The sequence below is a fragment of the Pelophylax lessonae genome, assembly GCF_965119305.1.
Source record: "Pelophylax lessonae genome assembly, chromosome: 3".
NCBI classification, from domain to species: Eukaryota; Metazoa; Chordata; class Amphibia; order Anura; family Ranidae; genus Pelophylax; species Pelophylax lessonae.
The window spans coordinates 587,726,234-587,750,708 of NC_138770.1; the positions used below are offsets into that span (position 1 = coordinate 587,726,234).

At 47.5% G+C, this 24,475-nt stretch overlaps 1 protein-coding gene across 1 annotated transcript in view; it reads left to right on the plus strand.

Annotated features, from left to right (window-relative positions):
* Positions 1–24,475, plus strand: part of APLF (aprataxin and PNKP like factor) — a 472,148-nt gene that overhangs the window by 351,725 nt on the left and 95,948 nt on the right. The window contains exon 8 of the mRNA XM_082250272.1: positions 11,843–11,974. Within this exon, the coding sequence (XP_082106398.1) occupies positions 11,843–11,974 (132 nt within the window). The remainder of the gene's footprint in view (positions 1–11,842; positions 11,975–24,475) is intronic.

Below are 24,475 nucleotides of genomic sequence, written 5' to 3' on the forward strand. Positions count from 1 at the left end.
TTCCCCATTCTTCTAGCATGCCTAGAAACATTTCTCTAATGTACTCCTTGCATCACTTTTGTATTCAACACCAAATGCCTTCTTGTCCATTCGCTGTCAATGAAGTGGCATATAAGACTCATTAGTGATTCTGTTTGTCCTGACCAGCAGTCAGTCGTGAATGAGAGTGAGTTGCCAGCTCTCTGGTTTCAGCATAGCCTTTACTTTCTCAACGACCTTTTGGTGAATCTTTCCCAGCATTTCGGTTCGATAATACCTGTCACTCTTCAGTGTGTACCTTGGCTCAACTATGGACATCAACCGCTTAAATCCAGAGTCAGACACTATTGTAAATGGCTGGTTATCCGTGACCATCATCTCTGTGATTACTCTGTCCAGCAGTTGGGATCTTCCATCCGATTTTAGCCACCTGTGTTTTCTGAAACATATCTGTTATTGATGACTTGGATAGTGATGTTTAACCTTGTGATTCATTTTGTTTTTTTCTGTGCTGCATTATACAATTCAACTTGTCATTGTTTGTGCACGTTTTGTACACTGCTGCCGCTTTTCCTGGAGATGGAGATGAGAAATAGTCCCAGACCACACTTTTAATTTTTCTATCTGCATCCATCTCCATTTAAATTTGAAAGACACTACTGAAATTTAATATAGGCTTAAAAAAACTGTGTGGCTGGCACCTTGTAGTGATGAGTGGCTGGCACCCTTTAGTGGGTGGCTGGCTGGCTCCCTGTAGTGGGTGGCTGGCTGGCTGGAACCCTGTGGTGGGTGGCTTGCTGGCACCTTTTGGTGGGTGGCTGGCTGGCACCCTTTGGTGGGTGGGTGGGTGGGTGGCTAGCTGGCTGGCACCCTTTGGTGGGTGGATGGCTTGCACCCTGTGGTGTGGTGGGTGGCTGGCTGGCTGGAACCATTTGGTGGGTGGGTGGCTGGCTGGCACCCTTTGGTGGGTGGCTGGCTGGCTGGCACCCTGTGGTGTGGTGGCTGGCTGGCATCCTGTGGTGGATGACTGGTTGGCTGGCACCCTTTGGTGGCTGGCTGGCATACTTTGGTGGCTGGCTTTCTGGAACCCTGTGGTGGGTGGCTGGCTGGCTCGCTGACACCCTGTGGTGGGAGACTGGATGGCTGGCACCCTGTGGTGGGTGGGTGGGTGGGTGGCACCCTTTGGTGGCTTGCTGGCACCCTTTGGTAAGTGGCTGGCTGGCACCCTGTGTGGTGGGTGGGTGGCTGGCTGGTACAGGTCCAGGGCCTGTGGGTGGCTGGCTGGTACAGGCCCAGGCTGGCTGGCTGGCACCCTCTGGTGGGTGGGTGGCTGGCTGGCACCCTTTGGTGGGTGGGTGGCTGGCTAGCACCCCATGGTGGGTGGCTGGCTGGCACCCTTTGGTGGGTGGCTGGGTGGCTGGCACCCTTTGGGTGGCTGGCTTGCACCCTGTGGTGTGGTGAATGGCTGGCTGGCTGGCACCCTTTGGTGGGTGGGTGGCTGGCTGGCACCCTTTGGTGGGTGTGTGGCTGGCTGGCACCCTGTGGTGTGGTGGGTGGCTAACTGGCTGGCACCCTTTGGTGGGTGGCTGGCTGGCACCCTCCGGCGGGTGGGTGGCTGGCTGGCACCCTGTAATGGGTGGCTGGTTGGATGGCACCCTTTGGTGTCTGGCTGGCTTGCACACTTTGTTGGCTGGCTTTCTGGAACCCTGTGGTGGGTGGGTGGCTGGCTGGCTGACACCCTGTGGTGGGAGGCTGGTTGGCTGGCACCCTGTGGTGGGTGGGTGGCTGGCACCCTTTGGTGGGTGGGTGGCTGGCTGGCACCCTTTGGTGGGTGGCTGGCACCCTTTGGTGGGTGGGTGGCTGGCTTGCACCCTGTGGTGTGGTGGGTGGCTGGCTGGCAGGCACCCTTTGGTGGGTGGTTGGCTGGCTGGCACCCTTTGGTGGGTGTGTGGCTGGCTGGCACCCTGTGGTGTGGTGGGTGGCTAACTGGCTGGCACCCTTTGGTGGCTGGTTGGATGGCACCCTTTGGTGGCTGGCTGGCTTGCACACTTTGGTGGCTGGCTTTCTGGAACCCTGTGGTGGGTGGGTGGCTGGCTGGCTGACACCCTGTGGTGGGAGGCTGGTTGGCTGGCACCCTGTGGTGGGTGGGTGGCTGGAACCCTTTGGTGAGTGGCTGGCTGGCATCCTGTGTGGTGGGTGGCTGGCTGGTACAGGCCCAGGGCCTGTGGGTGGCTGGCTGGTACAGGCCAAGGCTGGCTGGCTGGCACCCTGTGGTGGGTGGCTGGCTGGCACCCTTTGGTGGGTGGATGGCTGGCTAGCACCCTGTGGTGGCTGGCTGGCTGGCACCCTCCGGTGGGTGGGTGGCTGGCTGGCACCCTGTAATGGGTGGCTGGTTGGATGGCACCCTTTGGTGTCTGGCTGGCTTGCACACTTTGTTGGCTGGCTTTCTGGAACCCTGTGGTGGGTGGGTGGCTGGCTGGCTGACACCCTGTGGTGGGAGGCTGGTTGGCTGGCACCCTGTGGTGGGTGGGTGGCTGGCACCCTTTGGTGGGTGGGTGGCTGGCTGGCACCCTTTGGTGGGTGGGTGGCTGGCTTGCACCCTGTGGTGTGGTGGGTGGCTGGCTGGCAGGCACCCTTTGGTGGGTGGGTGGTTGGCTGGCTGGCACCCTTTGGTGGGTGTGTGGCTGGCTGGCACCCTGTGGTGTGGTGGGTGGCTAACTGGCTGGCACCCTTTGGTGGCTGGTTGGATGGCACCCTTTGGTGGCTGGCTGGCTTGCACACTTTGGTGGCTGGCTTTCTGGAACCCTGTGGTGGGTGGGTGGGTGGCTGGCTGGCTGGCTGACACCCTGTGGTGGGAGGCTGGTTGGCTGGCACCCTGTGGTGGGTGGGTGGCTGGCACCCTTTGGTGAGTGGCTGGCTGGCATCCTGTGTGGTGGGTGGGTGGGTGGCTGGCTGGTACAGGCCCAGGGCCTGTGGGTGGCTGGCTGGTACAGGCCAAGGCTGGCTGGCTGGCACCCTGTGGTGGGTGGCTGGCTGGCACCCTTTGGTGGGTGGATGGCTGGCTAGCACCCTGTGGTGGCTGGCTGGCTGGCACCCTTTGGTTGGTGGGTGGCTGGCTGGCACCCTTTGGTGGGTGGCTGGCTTGCACCCTCTGGTGTGGTGGGTGGCTGGCTGGCTGGCACCCTTTGGTGGGTGGCTGGCTGGCTGGCACCCTGAGGTGTGGTGGGTGGCTAACTGGCTTGCACCCTTTGGTGGGTGACTGGCTGGCACCCTGTGGTGGATGGCTGGTTGGCTGGCACCCTTTGGTGACTGGCTGGCTGGCACACTTTGGTGGCTGGCTTTCTGGAACCCTGTGGTGGGTGGCTGGCTGGCTGACACCCTGTGGTGGGAGGCTGGTTGGATGGCACCCTGTGGTGGGTGGGTGGCTGGCACCCTTTGGTGAGTGGCTGGCTGGCATCCTGTGTGGTGGGTGGGTGGCTGGCTGGTACAGGCCCAGGGCCTGTGGGTGGCTGGCTGGTACAGGCCAAGGCTGGCTGGCTGGCACCCTTTGGTGGGTGGCTGGCTGGCACCCTTTGGTGGGCGGATGGCTGGCTAGCACCCTGTGGTGGCTGGCTGGCTGGCACCCTTTGGTGGGTGGCTGGCTGGCACCCTTTGGTGGGTGGCTGGCTTGCACCCTGTGGTGTGGTGGGTGGCTGGCTGGCTGGCTGGCTGGCACCCTTTGGTGGGTGGCTGGCTGGCACCCTGAGGTGTGGTGGGTGGCTAACTGGCTTGCACCCTTTGGTGGGTGGCTGGTTGGCTGGCACCCTTTGGTGACTGGCTGGCTGGCTGGCACACTTTGGTGGCTGGCTTTCTGGCACCCTGTGATGGGAGGCTGGCTGGCTGTCACCCTGTGGTGGGTGGCTGGCTGGCACCCTTTGGTGGCTTGCTGGCACCCTTTGGTAAGTGGCTGGCTGGCACCCTGTGTGGTGGGTGGGTGGCTCGCTGGTACAGGCCCAGGGCCTGTGGGTGGCTGGCTGGTACAGGCCTAGGCCTGTGGCTGGCTAGCTGGTACAGGCAGGGCCTTTGGCTGGCTGGTACAGACCTGTGTGCGGGTGGCTGGCTGGCAGTGGGCAGCTGTTGGTGGGTGGCCGCAGCGGCTGTGTCAAATACACTGTGCACTGTGACTGCACTGTATGATTGAGAAATAATCACTCACTGTCCTGACTCCAGTCTCCAGTATGTGGCCATGGCGGAACACACTGTGCGCACTGTGAGATTCCAAACGAGGCTGAGGGAGACAGCCTAAGAAGGCAGAAGCTGTCTCCCAGTGCGCGGAGGTGCGTGGCGCAACATGCACGATGACGTCACGGCAATATCGGCAACCGTCGGGGCCGATTCCGATATATCGGGGAAAGTGCATATTGGCCCTCGATATATCGGTGTTGTCGATAATCAGGTCGATCCCTAGTTTAAACATTTGATATGTTTTTTTTTTTTTCTATTGTAAATAAAATATGGGTTTGGGATTTGCAAATCATTGCATTCTTTTTTTATGTAGACTTTACACAGTGTCCCAGGTTTTTTTGGATTTGGGGTTGTAAAATCTTTTAAATTGCGTGTTATCTCTGGGTTACATGTTGATCCACCTACAGCAGATGGTGGCTTCTATGTTTATTATGTCAAAGGCAGTCATGCTTCATCCTCCCAATAAATTCTTGTTCATATATTCCCCAAGGCATTCTGTTATGTAATGGTACATGTATTAATATTATCATGTTAAGGGATCATTAATTCTTATAACCAGCTGTGACACCCTGGATTGGTAACAATACTGAGCGCAACTCTATATAGTTTATGTATCCAGCTGCTCCTAAACTATTACATTTTTATATAGCGTTGACATCATCTTCAAATAATTTTAGTATGTATTTGGTGGAACATTGGTACAGGCAGCATATGAAATTATACTTTCTTCGCAAATTGTATGTGATTTAAAGATTTCTGGGATTATTTCACTGGGAAAAGTGTAACCAGTCTGTATTTTCCTTCATGTGTCATGACCCTAACATTAGAAATTCTGATTGATTTCTTTGCGTCATGGCACATTGCATAGGGCACTTTACTTCCCATGTTGTTTATTGAATAAGCCAATTCGTGTCTTGGTTTGAGAAAACCTATAACAATAAATGGGTACTTATCACTACTTAGGTTACTTTTTAAGCCTAGGTTTACACATATGCGGCAACGGGTTCATGCCTGGGGTCCGGGGCGTCCCTGTTCACCGGTTCAGGTGCGAATCTGGTCAAAATTTTGCCTGAATTCCCACCTGAATTGGATTTAAAGAGTTACGGGACCCTTTTTTAATCCTGACCGTGGCTGCTCCAGATCTGTGTGAACCTGCTCCATTGAGAGCCGGTCACCCTCGCCTGTCATGCGAATTGGATTCGAGGAAACCCACATCCAATTCACATATGTGTAAACCCAGCCTAATGCTGGAGAAAGCCATGGCCTATTTTTCACATGCAGTGATGGTTCCAAATCAGGCTGTCTGCAGAAGTCTGCGCTACCTCAAAACTGGTCATCTTTTGGAAATCTTCGGTGCTGGAATGAACTCAGGGCTATGATTCTTTGCTAATTTCTGTAGTGTGCTATTTAGTTATTGCATAAAGCTGACCCTTCTCTCCCCTATTGGCGTTCCCCGCCCAGCGCTGTCCATTACCCTACTTCTGCGTGTGCCCCCATAGCCAGCTGTGTTCTCTGCAGGCACACGTGTGGGGTGAGCTCCCGAACCAGGCTATGTGCATCCATAGACACACACGGCATGGCTCGGCCACACCCACTGCTCCCTCCTCACAGGATTTGACTGACAGCAGCAGGAGACAATAATAGTCTGTGAGAGCAGGAAGAGTGGGGAGAAGAGCTGTATCCAGGAACATTGCTGGATCGATAGAGGACTCAGGTAAGTGTTTGGGGGGAGGAGGGGCAAGGGAAGAATAAACAGCTATTGGAAGTTTTTTTTACCTTATAGCAGAAGTGTGGGATTGGGAAAAACAAACCTACATACTCCTCTCCATGCTGCAACATCAGTCTGATGCAGCAGCTTTACCCCACTCGCTCTAAGCCAAAGAACTTAGCGATTGCTGATCACACAGTTCTCAGTCTGCTCTGTGCAGAAAGCAGCGACCTTCAGTAACTGCTCGGTAATGGGGTGGATTTACTAAGGGCAAGCAGACTTTGCAAGTGCAGTTGTACCAGAGCTTAGTAAATATGGTAACATTTCAATTCACTTTACAAAGAATACCCAATAACATGAAAGTAAAATAAAAAAAAACAGCATTTTTGCTTGTGCGTGATTGGATTATGGAAGTCAGCAGAGCTGCCCTTTGTTTTATAAGCTCTGGAGCAACTGCACATGCAGAGTGCAACTGTACTTGCAATGTGCACAGTCTATTTATCTTAGTAAATCAATCCCAGTGTTTTAGCAAACTAAATGTCATTCAGTTAGGATTTATGTTTTACTTTCAGATAGGACTGCCACATTCAACATTATTATTGTTGCCTGCATTTGCTGTTCTTGCTGGGCTACTCTTTTACAGCTGTGAAAAAAACAGTGCATAATATTGTACTGTACTTAAAATGTTACTAAACCCACAACAGTTAAAACAATCTGTATAATGCAGTAAAGCATGCTTGTTATACTCACTGTGGAACCCAAGGGGTGATTCTCCACGTTGTGTAAAAAGGCTGTTTGATCCTGTCTTCTTTGATCCTCCACGTCTTCCACTGTCGCCAATCTAGCTCCTTTATAAGACAGAGCCTTTGGAGTCACTCTGCACATGCTCAGTTTGGTGTGTATTGCTGGAATTTTTTTTTTTTTCTCTTGAGAGGGTGCATTTGATCAACACAAGGCCAATCAGCACTGTCTGTGGTTCTGCAGCCTTATAGAACAGTTAGAGAATATAAAAAATTGCTCTAACTGCTGATGAGAAAAGATATTTAGCAATTTATATTTGCTAAAAATAATTGCATTTCCATGTTTTTATACTGTGGGAAACCAGATATAGTGAATGCAGGGTCTTGGGTTTAATAACACTTTAAATATTTTATAATTTTCATAATTTTGGCAGAAAAAATATTGTTCTATCTGATAACATTATAGAGTAAGGGCTCTTTCACACGGGCTTTCCGTATGTCCGCAAATCATCCTATTTTTTTGCGGATGATTTGCGGACATAATGTAAATCTATGGCATTGCGGATGTCAGCGGAATACCATCCGCTGACATCCGATTTCCTTCCTTTCAGTTCTGTTCCGTTTTTTCGAACGGAACAGAACCCTATTTTTGTTCCGTTCAAAAAACGGAAAGGAAGGAAAATCGGATGTCAGCGGTGTCATCCGCTGACATCCGCAATCCCCATAGACTTACATTATGTCCGCATATCATCCGCAAACGGATGGGATGATATGCGGACCTACGGAGCGGATCACAGAAATGTCATCCGCTCCGTGAAAAAAAAAAAGGACCGTAGCGGACCTTTCACACGGAAAGCCCGTGTGAAAGAGCCCTAATGCATGATCAAATATAATAGAGTTATATGTATTTTTAATTCTAGCCCCATTGGGAAGTATCTGTACCAGTAGCTGAAGAGATAGAATATAGTGGAGTTCAGCAACTGTATCATGAGTTAAGGCTGTGACATAATTACAGGCCCTGAAAATGGTGTTGCACTTTAGTATAATGCTCCAGGATATTGATAGAACCAAGTACTGCCTGCCCAGTAATGAACAGATTTTCTCAGAAAAGAATTAGCTATTCCAGCTTCTTGATTGGAACACCCAAATGTATTCTGAAGAATTCAATTAATGTGCTGCGCTTCTATTAACCTCCCTGGCGATCTGATTATGTACAGATTCAGATTGGAATCCTGCGAGCTACTCCCCTAATCTAGATTTTACAACTGCCGCAAACACCTCACTCCTCAGAAAGTGCTCTGTGCTATAAATACAATAAATAGTGTTGCGCGAGAGTAAAAATCTGCCTAGTTGCTATTTCAACGATATTGGTGACCAATCCAGATTGTACTGTGCATGGTGTGCTATCCAAAAATGTAAAATAAAATAAACCTGTGTGATATAAATTGTTTCGTGAAAAGTCAATGTTTTGCTGTGATTCCAATGCTGAGTGTATAAATAAATGTGTAACCCACTTCAATAATCATACAGTGTTACCAAATATAAAGTGCTGTGTGCTGATACCGTTGTGTTTAAAAAATCCTTGCAATCAATATTTGCTATGTTCTCTCATGCAAACAGAAACCAATATATATATAAAAGATTCTAATATATATATAAATAGTCCATAAAGTGCTTATAGGTGTTATAATCTGTGAGTCCTTAATATAAAGAAAAAGTGCCAGGTGCTTGTGGAATAATCAGCTGCAGGTGCTCAATCCACCAAGTCTGTGGACATGTGGGTGTGTTCCCAACCAGTATGCTTGACCGATATATCACCAAACTCCATGCACCCCCTCGTGATTGGGCGCTCACCTTAAGACTGATATAGATATGCCTCTAATCGTATACAATATTAACTCCTCTGAGGCACTTCTCCTCCCTTCCACTGAGATACCGAAAGATCGCTGGCAGTATCCTCCTACATGTAACTCCCAACACTCCATACCATGTGAAAGAGATAGCTCCAGATAGTGCTTATATCGTTTTATACTTTTTATTAAATGCCAAGTGAAAAGTTGTACACTCACATTTCCAGGTGCATGTATGCACGTATGAATCGCTTTAACTGTTCCCGGATGCCTTTCGGATAAATAGGGAGCCGCCTCTGTGCTAAAAGCAGTACATTGTTTTGCATAGAAATCTGTTGTTTTACATTTTAACCACTTTACAACCGGAGGATTTTGCTGTCTTCCGTCCAGGCCACTTTTTGCGATTCGGCGCTGTGCGACTTCAACTGACAATTGCGCGGTCGTGCGACGCCGTACCCAAACGAAATTTACGTCCTTTTTTTCCCACAAACAGAGCTTTCTTTTGGTGGTATTTGATCACCTGTGCGATTTTTACTTTTTGCGCTATAAACAAAAAAAGAGCGTTTATTTTGAAAAAATAACAATATTTTTCACATTTTTTTATATGAAATTCCCCCCAAAAAAGATGTAAAAACCAATTTTTTTAAAAGTTTTTGGCCAATTTGTTTTATGCTACATATGTTTGGTAAAAAAAATCGCAATAAGCGTATTTTGATTGGTTTGCGCAAAAGTTATTGCGTTTACTAACAAAGGGAAAGATTTCTGTCATTTTTGGTGTTTTTTTTTTAACGCGTAATGGCGGCGATCTGCGATTTTTTTTTGCGGGACTGCGACATTGCGGCGGACAGACCGGACCCCTGACTGACATTTTTGACACTTTTGGGGGTACCAGTGACATTACTGCAGTAATCAGTGCTATATATATGCACTGTTACTGTAAAAATGACACTGGCAGGGAAGGGGTTAATTTTATTGGAGAGGGAGGGGTTAATGTATGCCTGGTGCTTACTGACGTGTAGGGGGGGAGGTGACTATGTGATTCATGGACAGATCGGATGTCCAGCTATGCTGAACAGTCCGATCTGTCACTATGGAGATCCGCCCGCTGTGTTTACACACAGCGGGCGGATCTCCAGACTCGATCCCCGACGATCGGGTAAGAGCAGCGGCGATCGCCGCTGCTCCTCCCCTGGCCCGACTCCCGCTGTGAATGAAAACAGCGGGAGCGAGCCTCCGGCGGCGCGCAAGCGCCGCCCAGAAGGGGAGGAGTCCAGTCACGTTAATACTACGTGACTGGACGATAACGAACCACTCTGCCGCAGTAGTATTACTGTGAGCGGTTGCAGAGTGGTTAAAACTCACCTTCCCCTGCGATCCCCCGCCGTCCTCCTGCGGTGTGCTCGGCCGATGCCGACACCTGTCTTCCTCTTCCCTTCCCTGCGAGCGTTGCGATGCAGGGGGGTGGAACCGGCGGTAATTTAAAAAATGTAAGTACACTAAATGACATGATACAAAGTTGCGATCCAAACGGATTACACTGTATCATGCCATTTCACTACAGGATTGCACCTGGTGACTTTTCCAGTGCCCTGCATGTGCTTTTCCAGTTCTTTGTGCCTGGAAAATTGAGAACGACCATGGCGTACAAAAATCTTTCTTTTTGCGCAAAAGCGCTTTTAGACAAACTGGAAAACAGCGACAGCAAAACTGAGTTACTTGAAGAACTGAGCGATAGCGATTCGTGGGAAAATATGTCATCAGGTATGGAATGTGATGACAGCGACGATTCTGATGTCTCTTTCTGGCACATAGCTCCGTTGGAAATTCTGAAGAATCATTTGATATACTTCCCAAATTCCACAAGCTACGTTGCAGAAGGAGACATCAGAATCATCGCTGTCGTCACGTTCCGTACCTGATGACGAATTTTCCCACGAATCGCTATCGCTCAGTTCTTTAAGTAACTCATTTTCGCTGTCACTGTTTTCCAGTTCGTCTAAAAGCGCTTTTGCGCAAAAAGAACGCTTTTTGGACTCCATGGTCGTTTAAAATTTTCATGGCACAAAGCACTGGAAAGCACAGGCAGGGTACTGGAAAAATCACTAGGTGCAATCCTGTGGTGAAATGGCATGGTACAGTGTGATCTGTTAGGATCGCAACTTTGTATCATGTCATTTGTGTTTTTACACTTTTGAATTTGCCGCCGGTTCCACCCCCTGTGTCACAACGCTCGCAGGAGGGAACCGGAAGGCAGGTGCCCGCAATCGGCCGTGCACAGAGTGGGGAGAAACTGTCAGGATGCCGGGGAGGACGGCGGGGAGCGCAGGAAAGGTGAGTAACATTGAGGGGTAATCCCAAGTGTGGCTCGGGGTTACCGCTTTTGGTACTGAAAGTTAACCCCTAGCCACCCTCGGGAATACCGCCAGGGAGGTGTTCACCATGAAAACCAAATCCATGTAAAAAACAAATGAAACAAATCAATCAACTAAATTACTCCAAAAGTTATATATACAATTGTGATATACACAATTCACAGTGACCATGCAATCATAACACTGGGTAAGGTAACATGATCAGTTATATCCATGACACAAGCCGCTGGTGTACAAATCTTCCCCCCAGGTACACTTACTGTACCATCCTCTTTTCCCCTCCTCTACATGTTATTCCACAGGGATACGTGACTTTTTTGGGGAGAATTTCCCTTTGAAGAAGCCACGTGTTCCTGTGATGTAACGCATAGGGGAGAAGCAAAGAGAACAGTATGGCGAGTGTACCTGGCAGGAGGATTTGTACACCAGCGACTTGTGTCATGGTGGAAACGGATATATATCTTTATATAGCAATGTCAGAGTGGTGTGCTTCAAGCACCCTGAAAATGTGAGTATTTATTTTGCACTTTAATAAAGACCATTGGGATTTTTAAAAAAGTTATAAGTACTATTGGGGATAATTTTTTTTCTTTTTGCATATACACGTTGTTTTTGGTGAGAAACAGCGGCACTTGGAAGGGAACCAGGATATCTTTACACTTTAGTCCGGATGGGACTAAAAAGCGAGTGTTGACCAAACTTCATTGTAAAGTCACTGGCATTAAGGTGAGAATACACCCAAAGGGGAGCACGAGTGGGGTGTTGTCACCAGCTGCATAATATTGAGCACTTTAATGAAGCACACAGCTTTCACAGTGAACACAGAGTTTAATAGAAGCGCAGCCCATTATTGAATTCTTTTGCTTTGCAAATTATATGGGAATGTGAAAAGTGCCTGCAGCTAACACTATAGAATGTAATATTATTATTATTATTTGTACCCAAATGTATTGTTTTTTATTTTTTCAGAAAAAATCCAGTTCACTTTGAGGAGTTCAGTCATCCCGGAGACAGTGATTACCGTAACATTGACAGTGGGAGTCAGGAAGATGATGAAGACGACGACAGGCCAGAGTGTCCCTTTGGTACTGATTGTTACAGGTAAGAATAAAGCACCAGCACATTTAAAAAAATGTAATAGAATAATGCCTCCTTACTTGCTCAGGTTTTTTTTCAGCATCTGACAATAGGGATGATTGCAATGTTTGAATCTTCATCTTCTGTCGCGGCATGTAAGAGGGTATTGTGTAATAATTAGGTATTGTTCTTGAGTATGTAATGCCAGTACTATTATATATTTTATGTAGTGCCTTTCCTTGGAAACAAAGGCAATCACATAATCAACGTTTACCTATATTAGTGGCTCCTTTATTCTAATTTCATCCAAACATACAGTGGGGGAAATACTTATTTTATCCCCTGCAGATTTTTGACGTTTGCCCACTTACAAAAAAATGAGTCTATAATTTTTATCATAGATGTATTTTCAATGATAGAAACAGAATATCAACCAAAAATACAGAAAAAACACATAATACAAATGTTATAAATTGAGTTGCAGTTTGGTAAGTAAAAAAAGTATTCGATCCCCAAGCAAAACATGACTGGAGAAACCCTTTTAGGCAAGCACAGAGGTAAGATGTTTCCTGTAGTTGGTTACCAGGTTTGCACACATCTCAGGAGGGATTTTGGTCCACTCTTCTTTATAGCTCTTCTCTAAATCCTTAAGGTTTCTTGGCTGTCGCTTGGAAACTCGAAGTTTCAGCTCCCTCCATAATCTTTCTATAGGATAAGGGTCTAGAAAATTACTAGGCCACTCCATGACCTTAATGTGTTTCTTCTTGAGCCACTCCTTTGATGCCTTGGTGGTATATTTTTGGTCATTGTCATGCTAGAAGTCCCATCCACGACCCATCTTCAGTGTTCGGGCTGAGGGAAGAAGGTTCTCATCCAAGATTTTACAATACATGGCCCCGTCTATTGGATCCTCAATGTGGCAAAGTAGACCTGTACCTTTAGCAGAGAAACCGCCCCAAAGCATAATGTTTCTACCTCTGTGCCTGACTGTAGGGATGGTGTTCTTAGGGTGATAGTAAGCATTTTTCTTCCTCCAAACACGGCAAGTCGAGTTAATGCCAAAGAGCTCAATTTTGGTTTCATCTGACCACAGCACTTTCTCCCAATGCGTCTCTGAAACATTTAGATGTTCATTGGCAGATTTCAGATGGGCCCATACATGTGCCTTCTTGAGGAGGGGGACCTTGCAGGCACTGGAGGATTTCAATTCATGGCAGAGTATTGTGCTGCCAATGGTTTGTTTGGTGACGTATTACCTCTGTGCTTGCCTAAAAGGGTTTTTTCCACCAAGTGCTAAGTCATGTTTTTCTTGGGGATCGAATACTTATTTTACTTACCAAACTGCAACTCAATTTATAACGTGTATCATGTGTCTTTTCTGGATTTTTGGTTGATGTTCTGTCTCTATCATTTAAAATACACCTATGAAAAAAAGTGGGCAAACTTTCAAAATCTGCAGTGGATCAAATGATTATTTTCCCCACTATATCATGCAGAGAATAGTTTTTTGACCTGGCGATAAATTACAGAACAGGCCACACTATTAAGAAAACACCTGACATGCTTTAACTATTCCATTCAGTATATTAAAGCTTTAGTTGTTTAGTTCTCTTAAAGGGAAACTATAAAGGTTTTGGGTCAATTTTTCCCAGTGCCGTAGGTGATGGCTAAAGAGACAGCATAGGAACCTCGGGACTCCCAGAAATCATTACTTAGGATCCTTGTTTTTTTTACCGCAAAAAAAGCTATATCTATAAGGTGGAACTGAATCCCCCAAATCTTCTGTTTTGGTTAGAGCTTGTTAATTTGTTTTCTATACCTTTTATCTGTTGGTTTTCTATTGTAGGCACCTAAAGCAAGGCCATACACAGTTTGAATCTTGGGCGGTTCATCAGGAACCGGGCGGGAATCCAACGGTGTCTGGGCAGGCTGAATGTACCAAGTTGATTGATCGATCAATTTGGGTACAACCAGCTTGCCGGTGGGGACAGCTTCCCCCGCCCCTCCCGCCAGGAAAAGAAAATGGCCAGACAGGAGGGATTCCTGCGTCACCACTGTCTGTGTTGATGGGGGAATCAAGGAAATTTCTTTCCTGCAGCACGTGGTTGCAGGAAAGATATTCACTCCATGATTGGCTGGCCTAACACTGTTATGACCAAATGATTACCCTGCAATTGAGTCTATGCAGATCTTTATTGTACTGCATTGTGTATTGCAGCAATTCTGCCTGTTGGCTGTACAAATGCCTGTGTATTTGTGCCTTCTTTGTTATATCATGAAAAAGTTATTACCGGTACCTGCTTTGAAGCATGCTTTTTCTGACTGAAATCTCAAATCTCAGCCTGAGCGAAGAAATGAGGCACTTCTATTGATTTCCTTATGTGTATACTTCACCTCAAGCTTTTTTTTTTTTTTTTTACCAGAAGGGGTTAACTGGAGAGAGGAAAGTGTAAAAAACAACTTAAGGGCCGGTTCACATTAGTGCGATCACAGAGATTGCATGTAATTCGGAGCGCACTGCTCCTAAATTACATGCGATCTCTGTGCGGTGCAAATTTCAGCCATACAGTTTGTATGGCTGAATTCGCACCGCAATCGCACTAAACTCGCGCATGACCCTTTTTTTTATCTGCAGCAGAATCGGATCGCATGGTGGTTCACACTAGTGCGCTCCGATTCTTTGCGAACTTGCAGATCGCACTGCGATCTGCGATCTCAACTGGGGGTGTCGTTGAGATCGCACTTTTAATTGACACCCCCAGCATATCGCATATGGCAGTGTGAACTGCCAGGTGTGTGGATGTGATGCAGGAACACGCTGCATATTGGCAGCGTTCCCGCATCGCAGAAGTGTGAACCGGGACTAAAGCTCAAATTGCTGGCATAAAAGGAGAATACAAAATGGTAATAAGGAAGTTCTATTTTTCATACAAAATAAAACAATAAATTATTCTTTTTATAATGTGCGACTGAAAGAATGGACAAAATCACTAGTTTACTGAAAAAGTTAAAACAGCCTAGCTTCTTTAATAGACCCGGGCTCTAATTGGGGATTTAAGCAGTTTTAAGTGTTTTTTTTAACAAAAAAAAACAACAAATGCATATATTGCAGTTCTCTAATCTTTGTGGTGCCTGCATTAGTTCCTTTTTTAGATTTAGTTTTTCCCATTTATTTTCAGCTGGGGATTCTGGCAGTAATACCCTTCTCATTTACCATATTGTATCTGTGGAGGAGTAGCGTTATTATTCTAGAACAGGAGATGTTCTAGGACTATAGAATCATTTTTCTGTTCACGAAGAAGAAAAACAAAAACAAATGCTCGAGTGAAAGCGGAGTTCCACCCTGGGAAAGTTTTTTTTAATAAAAATACCCCCAGGACAGTCAGGGCTAGTGCATTCCACAATGGCTAGCCTCTGATCTGTCCCGGGTTGCACTTACCTTTTAGAAGAAATACTTACCTTGAAAATGTATTGTCCAGCGCTGCCATCTCAGGTGTGGGCAGCTTGAAGCCAGCGCGATCCTTTTCTGTGTCCTCTTCCGTCTTCTTCGGTCCCACGATGCACTGCACCGGCCCCGCCGTCACTTCCGGTGCCGCAGCGTCATCCCTGCACAGCTTCTAGGCATGCCCAGAACCTGTTTAGCAAGGTATGACGGCGCCTGCACCGGAACTGATGTCGGGGCCGGTGCAGGCACATTGATTCCTGGGAGCGATGACGTTCAGCTCCCAGGAATCATTGCAAGCCAGGAAGTGACGAATTGCCGTGGCCGCCGAGGGGAGGAAGAGGAAATAAGGTAAGTATATTTTCTTCTAAACAAGGTAAGTAAAAAAAAAAAAAAATTGCGATTATCCATTTGTTTTTCAGGTGACCCGGAGCAAGAAGATGGAGGTAAGTATAATTTTAGGGTGGAACTCCGCTTTAAGCCTGCAGAGGGCACGGGCACAATTGATGGTTATTTTGTATTTCTTTCATTTGCGAATAATCGCTACAACAGTTGTCTCCTTCTGACCAAGCTTCTTGCTAATGGTCTTGTAGCCCAGGGCTTGACAAATTTTCCTGAAATCTAGGAGCCAGCTAAAAAAGTTAGGAGCCAGTTTTTTTTTTTTTTAAACTAACAACCAAGCTTTATTTAATAAAACGGATACTAAATTTTCACATAAATACGACTAGAACCCCACTCTCCTCTATAGCACAATTGGATGAAAACAGACGGTCTGTCTCTTTCCATCCGATGCCATCTGATCCGATCCACGGGATGGATAGAAAATAGAACCACCATCCGTCTGCTTTTGGTGGACAGGATCAGATGGCGGCAGATTACTGCTCCATAGAGGAGAATCAAGGGTCCGATCAGGTCTGCCTGAAAAACTGACAGGCGGACCTGATCAGACAGCCCATGTGAAAGGGGCCTTCGGCTGTGGCATGGCGATGAGGAAAAAAAAAAAAAAGGATATATATATATATATATCTATATATAGATATATATTTATATAGATAGATATATAGATATATAGATATATATTTTTTTTTTAATAATTGGAAAAAAAAGAATTTTGTTTTATTTTTTTAATAATTAAAAAAAAAAGAAAAAAATATTATTTTTTTTTTTTTTACATTTAAAAAATAAATTAAATAATAATAACCACACTCCCTGTCAAAGGTAACTAACTGGACAGGGAGATGGTAATGAATGAATTGAGAACAAAAAGGCAGTGGAAACAGTCATTACAACAGTCATTACTCCCGGCCTCCACAAGAGGGCGCCAGTTCCCCATTGGAAGCCTGTCATCTCAAGTAGGCCGAAAAGCCGGGGCCTCAATTTTCGGACGGCCCGGAAGTCCGTGCACTCCGTGCGCGGAAGTCCGGGCAAAAATGACAGGACACCTTCTGCAGGGCACCCCCAGGCGCCAGGTCGCTAATTCTAGTCGCAAATGCGACCTGGCGCCCGGGGATTGTCGAGCCCTGTTGTAGCCCATTCCATCCTTGTGCAGGTCTACAATCTTGTCCCTGACGTCCTTTGACAGCTCTTTGGTCTTGCCCATGATGGTGAGGTTTGAATGGAAGAAAGAGATTCTTTGGACAGGTGTCTTTTATACACATAAGGAGTGGTCATTAGGAGCACCTTCTTAAATTGACAGGACTAATCTGTGTACCACATGAGCACATACTGTAGCCAGTCTGTGGGAGCCAGAATTATTGTTGGTTGGTAGGGAAACAAATACTTATTTTACTCACGGAACAGCAACTCAATTTATAATATTTATATCATGTGTCTTTTTTTCTGGATTTTTGGTTGATAATCTGTCTCATTTAAAAAACACCTATAATAAAAATGATATACCCTTAGTTTTTTTGTAAGTGGGCCAACTTACAAAATTTGCAGGGGATCAAATAATTATTTTCTCCACTGTACATGCAAATGGGCTAACAAAGAACCTACAGGTAGGAAAGGAGAGCAGAGGAATGACCTCCTGAGTCTTCTGCTGCAATGTTTCTGTCCAGTTTCTGGGTTGAGGGACGACACTGCTGTATCCCTTAACTGTTAGTGGTGTTATGCAGCTTGCTATCCTGTTTGATAGGTCTGTGTAAATTTCAGGACTGGATGGACAGAAATACAAATGTTTTGGGGGGGGTAAAACAGCTCACATTCATGTATTTCATCTGTATATTAACAGTAGTTGCTTGCCCGGAGTTCAGCTTTAAAAGTGTGTTTGCAAAAATGATACAATTTTTGTTTCCTGTATAACCACAGCTATTCATTCATACACAAGACTGTGCCAGCTTTTGATCAATTTAAACTTCTTCTCACAGAGGTCAGGATGTTTCCCATACAAGCCTGCCTCATTTTGGCCCATGGGAGATTCATGTGAGTGTCATAGTTAAATGTTTTGTTGAACACATGAGCGTATGTCCAACACTGCTTTCTATCCAGCTTTCCTAATAAACCAACATGAAACCTTTCCTCTGTACCTCTGGAAACTGTTAGTGCTAGGGTCACCCCACATTTGAACTTAAGTCAAAAGTTTTGGTACTAATGTTCAGACAGACACAGCCAGTCAGCAGTTATGTCTGAACAGTTTTCTACACTCACGCACACTACACTTAAAGCTTAAACATAGACATTAAAATGTTTTATTATATTAAAAATTGAAATTTAAATATATTCCTTTATATCTTCAAAGGATATACATTTACTTTGTGTGCACCAATGTCTTTGCAAACACAGATGTTACTTTGTAAATGTAGTATTGGTCATCATCTGTGCTTGCACATACAGTGGGTATATATAGAAAAGAATCCCCCCCCCTTTACAATAATCACATTTTGTTGCTTTGCAGCCTGAAATGAAGACAGACTGCGTTTTCATTTTATCCAGCTGTATTTTCTCAGGGCAACTTGTAACATTCAAGTGAAAGATACACTGCTCAAAAAAATTATAAGAACACTTTGAAAACACATCAGATCTCAATGGGGAAAAATATCATGCTGGATATCTGTACTGAAATACACGGGGTAATGTGTTAGGAACTAAAGCCGGAGAGTGCAGGATCTGGTGCAGCTGTGTATGGTAGTCAATCAGCTTCTAACTTCAGCTTGTTCAATTATGCTTTGACAAAAGAACATGGAGGCTGATTGGTTTCTCTGCAGAGCTGCACCGGGTTTTGCCTTCCAGTTTTACTAAATCAACCCCCTTGAGTCCTTTTAGGTAATTACAACATTATTCTTTACCTATGAAGACATCTATGGGTTGCTTGGATACATCTATCATTAAAACGTTTCCAAATCAAAAATGTAAAATATTGGGAAATATTTAGGATTCTGAGCAATAACAAGATTTTGCTGGTAAGGAACAGAGCTTTTTTTGGACTGAGCTCCCTGGAGAAACTAGATCTGAGGAATAACTTGATTAGCACCATCGAGCCCTGGGGCCTTTTATGGACTTTCTGAACTGAGGCGTCTGATTTGGAGCATATTGGTTCCTCTCATCCCTCTGGATCATCTATGGTGGACATTACTGACATCTGGTGTGTTTGCTTGACCACGAGATTGGCTGAGCCATTAGTGTTGGTGAGTGTGATCTACTCCCCTTTGCTTGCAAGGTGGTGGTGTTAAGAGGTGATCCGTACTTCATCCACATATCAAGTTTACATCCTCAAGTTTACATCTCTGGATGTTTTTTGTTTATTGATGGACATTTGATGCCTCGATGGACTCTTATATTGTTTATCAATGTGATTTTATTTATCTGATTTTATTAAGTTTGATTGTTGAATAGAAAGGATTGTATGCATTTATGCTCTTTTTATTCTATTGATGGTGAGAGGTTACCACCATCCTTGCGCTACTGGATACATTTATGCTTTTACGTATTTGTTGTTTTCCGTGATTTACATATTTAACTAAGTAGCAGCACCATGGATTAGCATTTGGGTTTACCTGAAGTGCTTGGGTTGTTCACTACTTTTGGGCAGGCCTTGTGAGCATTCCTTTTATTAAAAGGATGCCACATTGTTTGATGGAAATGAAAATAATCAACCTACAGGGGGCTGAATTTAAAGACACCCTGAACATCAAAGTGTGCCATTGTCTAGCCTGTAGAGGTCTGTGCATCCCTCCATGGATATGCCTCCCCAAACCATCACTGACCCACCACCAAACCGGTTATGCTGAATGATGTTACAGGCAGCATAACCTTCTTCACGGCTTCTCCAGACCCTTTTTACATCTGTCACATTTGCTCAGGATGAACCTGCTCTCATCTGTGAAAAGAACAGGGCTCCAGTGGCAGGCCTACCAATTCTGGTGTTTAATGGCAAATGCCACTCGAGCTCCACAGTGCTAGGCAGTGAGCACAGGGCCCACAAGAGGACATCGGGCCCTCAGGCCACCCTCATGAAGTCTGTTTCTGATTGTTTGGTCAAAGACATTCACACCAGTGGCCTGCTAGAGGTAATTTTGTACGGCTCTGGCAGTGGTCATCCTGTTCCTCCTTGCACAAAGGAACAGATACCGGTCCTGCTGATGGGTTAAGGACCTTCTACAGCCCTGTCAAGCTCTCCTAGAGTAACTGCCTGTCTCCTGGAATATCCTCCAGGCAATTTTTAGGGACTCGTTAAGGACTGGAATTGTACCACTGGATTGGCGTAGGGCCAATGTGGTGCCTATATTTAAAAAGGGATCAAAGTCTTTGTCAAGTAACTATAGACCTGTTAGTTTAACTTCTATAGTCAGGAAGATACTGGAGAGTTTAATAAAAGACCACATAAATGAGTTCTTGCTGGAAAAAAATATTTCTCTTACGTCCTCCGACAGTCGCCGCCTCCTCTAAGTCATCACAATTGGGTATTGTCCACCTATCCGTAGGAATAGCTAGGCATATAGACTTAGTCAAAAGACAAAAGGCATTAGCATGTACACACCCACGGGGGCTGTCCCATCTGGTCAATACCCCCCCTGCATCACCACTCCCAACTCAGTTTTAGTTTGCCTAGCTTTCAGGAATAGTCAGGCTCCCTTGTGCTGGGGCTTCAGTCTCAGCCTTCCTATATCTTTCATTTTTATTTTCTTTGAAAAATGTCAGTTTTTTTCTCTCACTTTACTAGCTGTTTATTTTGTCAGCTTTAGTGTTAGTTTATTCTTCGGATGAAGATGGATCATGCGGTGCTGGGATTCGGACTGGCCGCCCTGGTTCTCCAGGGCACTGAGGGTCAGATGGACCCCCAGCCCGCCATCGAGCGTTCAGCTATGGTTCGCCCTGGCATTATGAACGACCCATCCCTGTTCGCTGCAGGGATGCAGCCGTGAGGTGGCTACCTCACAGGACTCGTCTGCGCTGCTGCAGCGTCATGTCCCTGGCTCATGGCACTCCCTGTCAGGAGAGGACAGAGGTTTATCCGTGCATAGAGGCTCCCCCACGCCATCGGGTACAGGTAAGTACTTTTCTGTGTGGGGCCTCTGTCTGGGGTGGCAGTCTGTGTTGCTGTGTGTCCCCATGTTTGTGCCTGTGTGACTCCCTGTGCGATCCCTGGGGGGTTCGTTTTTGTACAAATTTGTATGTTTTTTACTGGGGGTCCCTGTCCCTGTGTCACCTTTAGGTGCATGTTGTGGGTACAGACGTGAGTGTTGTGCTGCGACCGCTGCTGGGGTATGTTCGCACGGTCCGCCATGTTTTTTACTGCACATGGATATGGCCCCTCTGGGGCGAGTATACAGATCGTTTTGGCGCCCTCCGCCGCTATTTTGTGGGCTGTAGAACGATCGGTTCGGCCGCATGTCGGCGGCCATCTTAGTGAAGCCTCCAATGCATTTCCTATGGGCAGCCATTTTCCCTGAGGTCTGGCTTATAGCCAGCCCTTTCCAGCAGCATTTCCTTTTCCTCTCAGGCAGCAAAGGACACAGGTAGCAACGATCTGCGGGCTCTGCACTGCATCTCTCTCAGTCTTCTTCTATATACTGCTTCTGGCTCAGTGTTTCTTTCTCCTTTTGGGGGTCTTCATAGCTGTGACAGTAGCGGTGGGCTGCGCACTCCGCAGCGCTATTTAAGGGGACAGTACATCATTTTTTGCACTGTAATTTTTTCTTGTCTTGAGCCATGGATTCTCAGGAAAGCAAGTTTCCTCCAGCTTTAGTGGGGGGTCCCAGTTCTCCTGTGGCTCCGCTGCGACCTGATTTGGCTGCTGTAGTTGCGACTTTAGTGGCAAATATGGAAATGCTGATGTCTGAACGGGCTGCGAGAAAACGGCCCAGGCTGTCTCTCTCTTCTGATTCAGATGGGGATATGGCTGCTGCTGCTGCAAGCGTGCCCTTTTCAGGGTCCCGTTCATCCTTGGACCCCCCGGGGTCTGAGGGGGAGGCTGAAATTGAGGGTGTTGACACATCCTCCCCAGGGTCGCCTGAAGAACGGGCGACCATGGATGAGTTGATTGTTTCTGTGAAAGAAACCTTGCATTTAGAGGATGAGCCCAATCCTCCGGGCGTTGTGTCCTCATTTGGGACGCACAGGGCCCGCAAGTCTGCGCAGGTTTTTCCCTGCCCAGCTGAATTTCATTACACTGTTAATGAAATGTGGCGCACGTTGAAACGTCCATTCGTGGTGCCTAGTCGGCTCAAATTGCTTTATCCTTTTGCGCCGGCTACGGAATCGCGATGGTGTGTGCCTCCACAGGTAGATCACACTGTGGCCGTTCTGAACAAGGCTACCTTGGTTCCTACTGAGGATACTCCGGTTTTCCGGGATCCCACGGACCGGCGGTTGGAGTCTCTAGCCCGCCATTCCTATACGGTGGCGGGTTCGTTGCTCAAACCCGTTTTCACGTCCGTTATGGTGGCTCAGGCGGTAGCTGATTGGATCAAGGTGCTTAGGAGCAACCTAGTGTCTGATGACGTGCCGCCTGCCCGACTGGAAATGGTGGACCAGATCCACCAAGGAGTCATGTATTTGTGTGATGCAGCCTTGAATGAGGCCCCCTTGGTGGCTCGCCTCTCGAGTGTCGCGGTGCTTAACCGGCGACTGATATGGCTGAAGAGCTGGTCCGCTGACCAGTCCTCACGGAAAACAGTTGCTGATTTTCCCTATGCTGGCTCTCGCCTTTTTGGCGAGGCGTTGGATACCCTGGTGAAAGGCGTCACGGGGGGCAAGAGCACTATGCTACCCCAGAACCCGAAGAACAAGTCTTTCCGAGGCAAGCGGGGTTCTGCGCCTAGATCCACTCAGGGGTCCTTTCGTGCCTTTCAGAACCAATCCAAGGGCAAGCCCTTCAAGGCCCAGAGCAACCAGAAGAAGCCCTGGGCGGGTAAGCAGAAGACCGGCAACGCCGGCTCGGCGGGACAATCCGCCTCTGCCTGAAGGGGCGCCCTCACCCATTTCGGGGTTGGGGGGACGTTTGCGCGGTTTCCTTCAACCTTGGCTGCTCCGGTTATCGGATAGGTGGGTCCAGGAAATCGTTCGATCAGGTTACAAGATCGAATTCCTTTCCAGGCCGGCGGACAGATTCTTTCCCTCCAATCTTCATCTGCTTCCGGGGCGTCTGCAGGATTTGCATCGGGCGGTGCAGGACCTGCTTGCTCAGGGAGTGATTGTCCCGGTGCCTCATCGGGACAGGTTTCGGGGGTTTTATTCGAATCTGTTCACTGTGCCCAGGAAGGAGGGCAAAGTGCGTCCTATTCTGGACCTGAAAGCGCTGAACCGCTTCGTGCGTGTTCGAAAGTTTCGAATGGAGTCTCTCCGTTCGGTTGTGGCCTCCTTAAGTCCGGGAGACTTCCTGGCTTCGATAGATCTGAAGGATGCGTACCTGCACATCCCCATTTTCGAGGGTCATCAGCAGTACCTTCGGTTTGCTATCGCAGAGGACCACTACCAGTTTGTGGCGTTACCTTTCGGTCTCGCTTCGGCTCCAAGGGTCTTCACCAAGGTGTTGGCGCCGGTCCTGGGCCTGCTACGGGCCCAGGGCATTGCGGTTCTGGGGTACCTGGACGATCTGCTTCTGAGATCAAGGGCAAGCCAGGACCTTGTGCGCGACCTGTCCATTACGGTACAGACGCTCCAGGAGTTCGGATGGACCATCAACGTTCAGAAATCAGCGTTGTCTCCGTCGCTTCGCCTTCCCTATCTGGGAATGGTTTTGGACTCTGCTCAGGCAAAGGTGTTCTTGCCGGAGGACAAGCTCCGGACTTTGCGGGACGAAATCGGGTCCCTCAGGGACAATCCGTCTTTGTCACTCAGGACCTGCATGCGGGGCCTGGGGTTGATGGTGTCGGCCTTCGAGGCGATTCCCTTTGCACAGTTCCACACGCGGGCTCTCCAGACGGAGATCCTGGCCAGGTGGGACAGACTTCCTCAGTCCTTGGATCTGGATGTCTCCTTGAGTCGCCAGACCAGATTGGCTCTTCTGTGGTGGATCCAGTACCCGGCGGTGACGGGAGGCAAGTCCTTCCGCCTGGTGGTGTGGACAGTGGTTACCAAGGACGCCAGCCTGTCAGGCTGGGGTGGAGTCCTGGGCAACCTGTCTGCCCAGGGCACTTGGTCGGAGGAGGAATCCTCCCTCCCGATAAATGTGCTGGAACTAAGAGCAATAAAACTCTGTCTCTTCCAGTGGTCGGACCGTCTCCAGGGCCTGCCTGTTCGTGTACAGACGGACAATGCTACCACGGTGGCTTACATCAACCACCAAGGGGGCACCAGGAGTGCTTGAGCGGCCCGGGAGGTGACCGACATTCTGTCTTGGGCCGAGACTCATGTCCCGGCGATCTCGGCAGTTCACATTCCGGGTGTGGAAAATTGGCAGGCCGACTATCTGAGCCGCCAGACCTTGGACCAGGGGGAATGGTCCCTGCACCCGGAGGTCTTTCAGATGCTGTGTGCGAAGTGGGGATCCCCGGATGTGGATCTGTTCGCATCTCGGCTAAACCGAAAGGTGGAAAGATTCGTGGCAAGAACGCGCGATCCGTTGGCGGACGCCTCGGATGCGTTGGTGGCCCCTTGGCATCAGTATCGTCTGATGTACGCCTTTCCTCCGATTCAGTTGC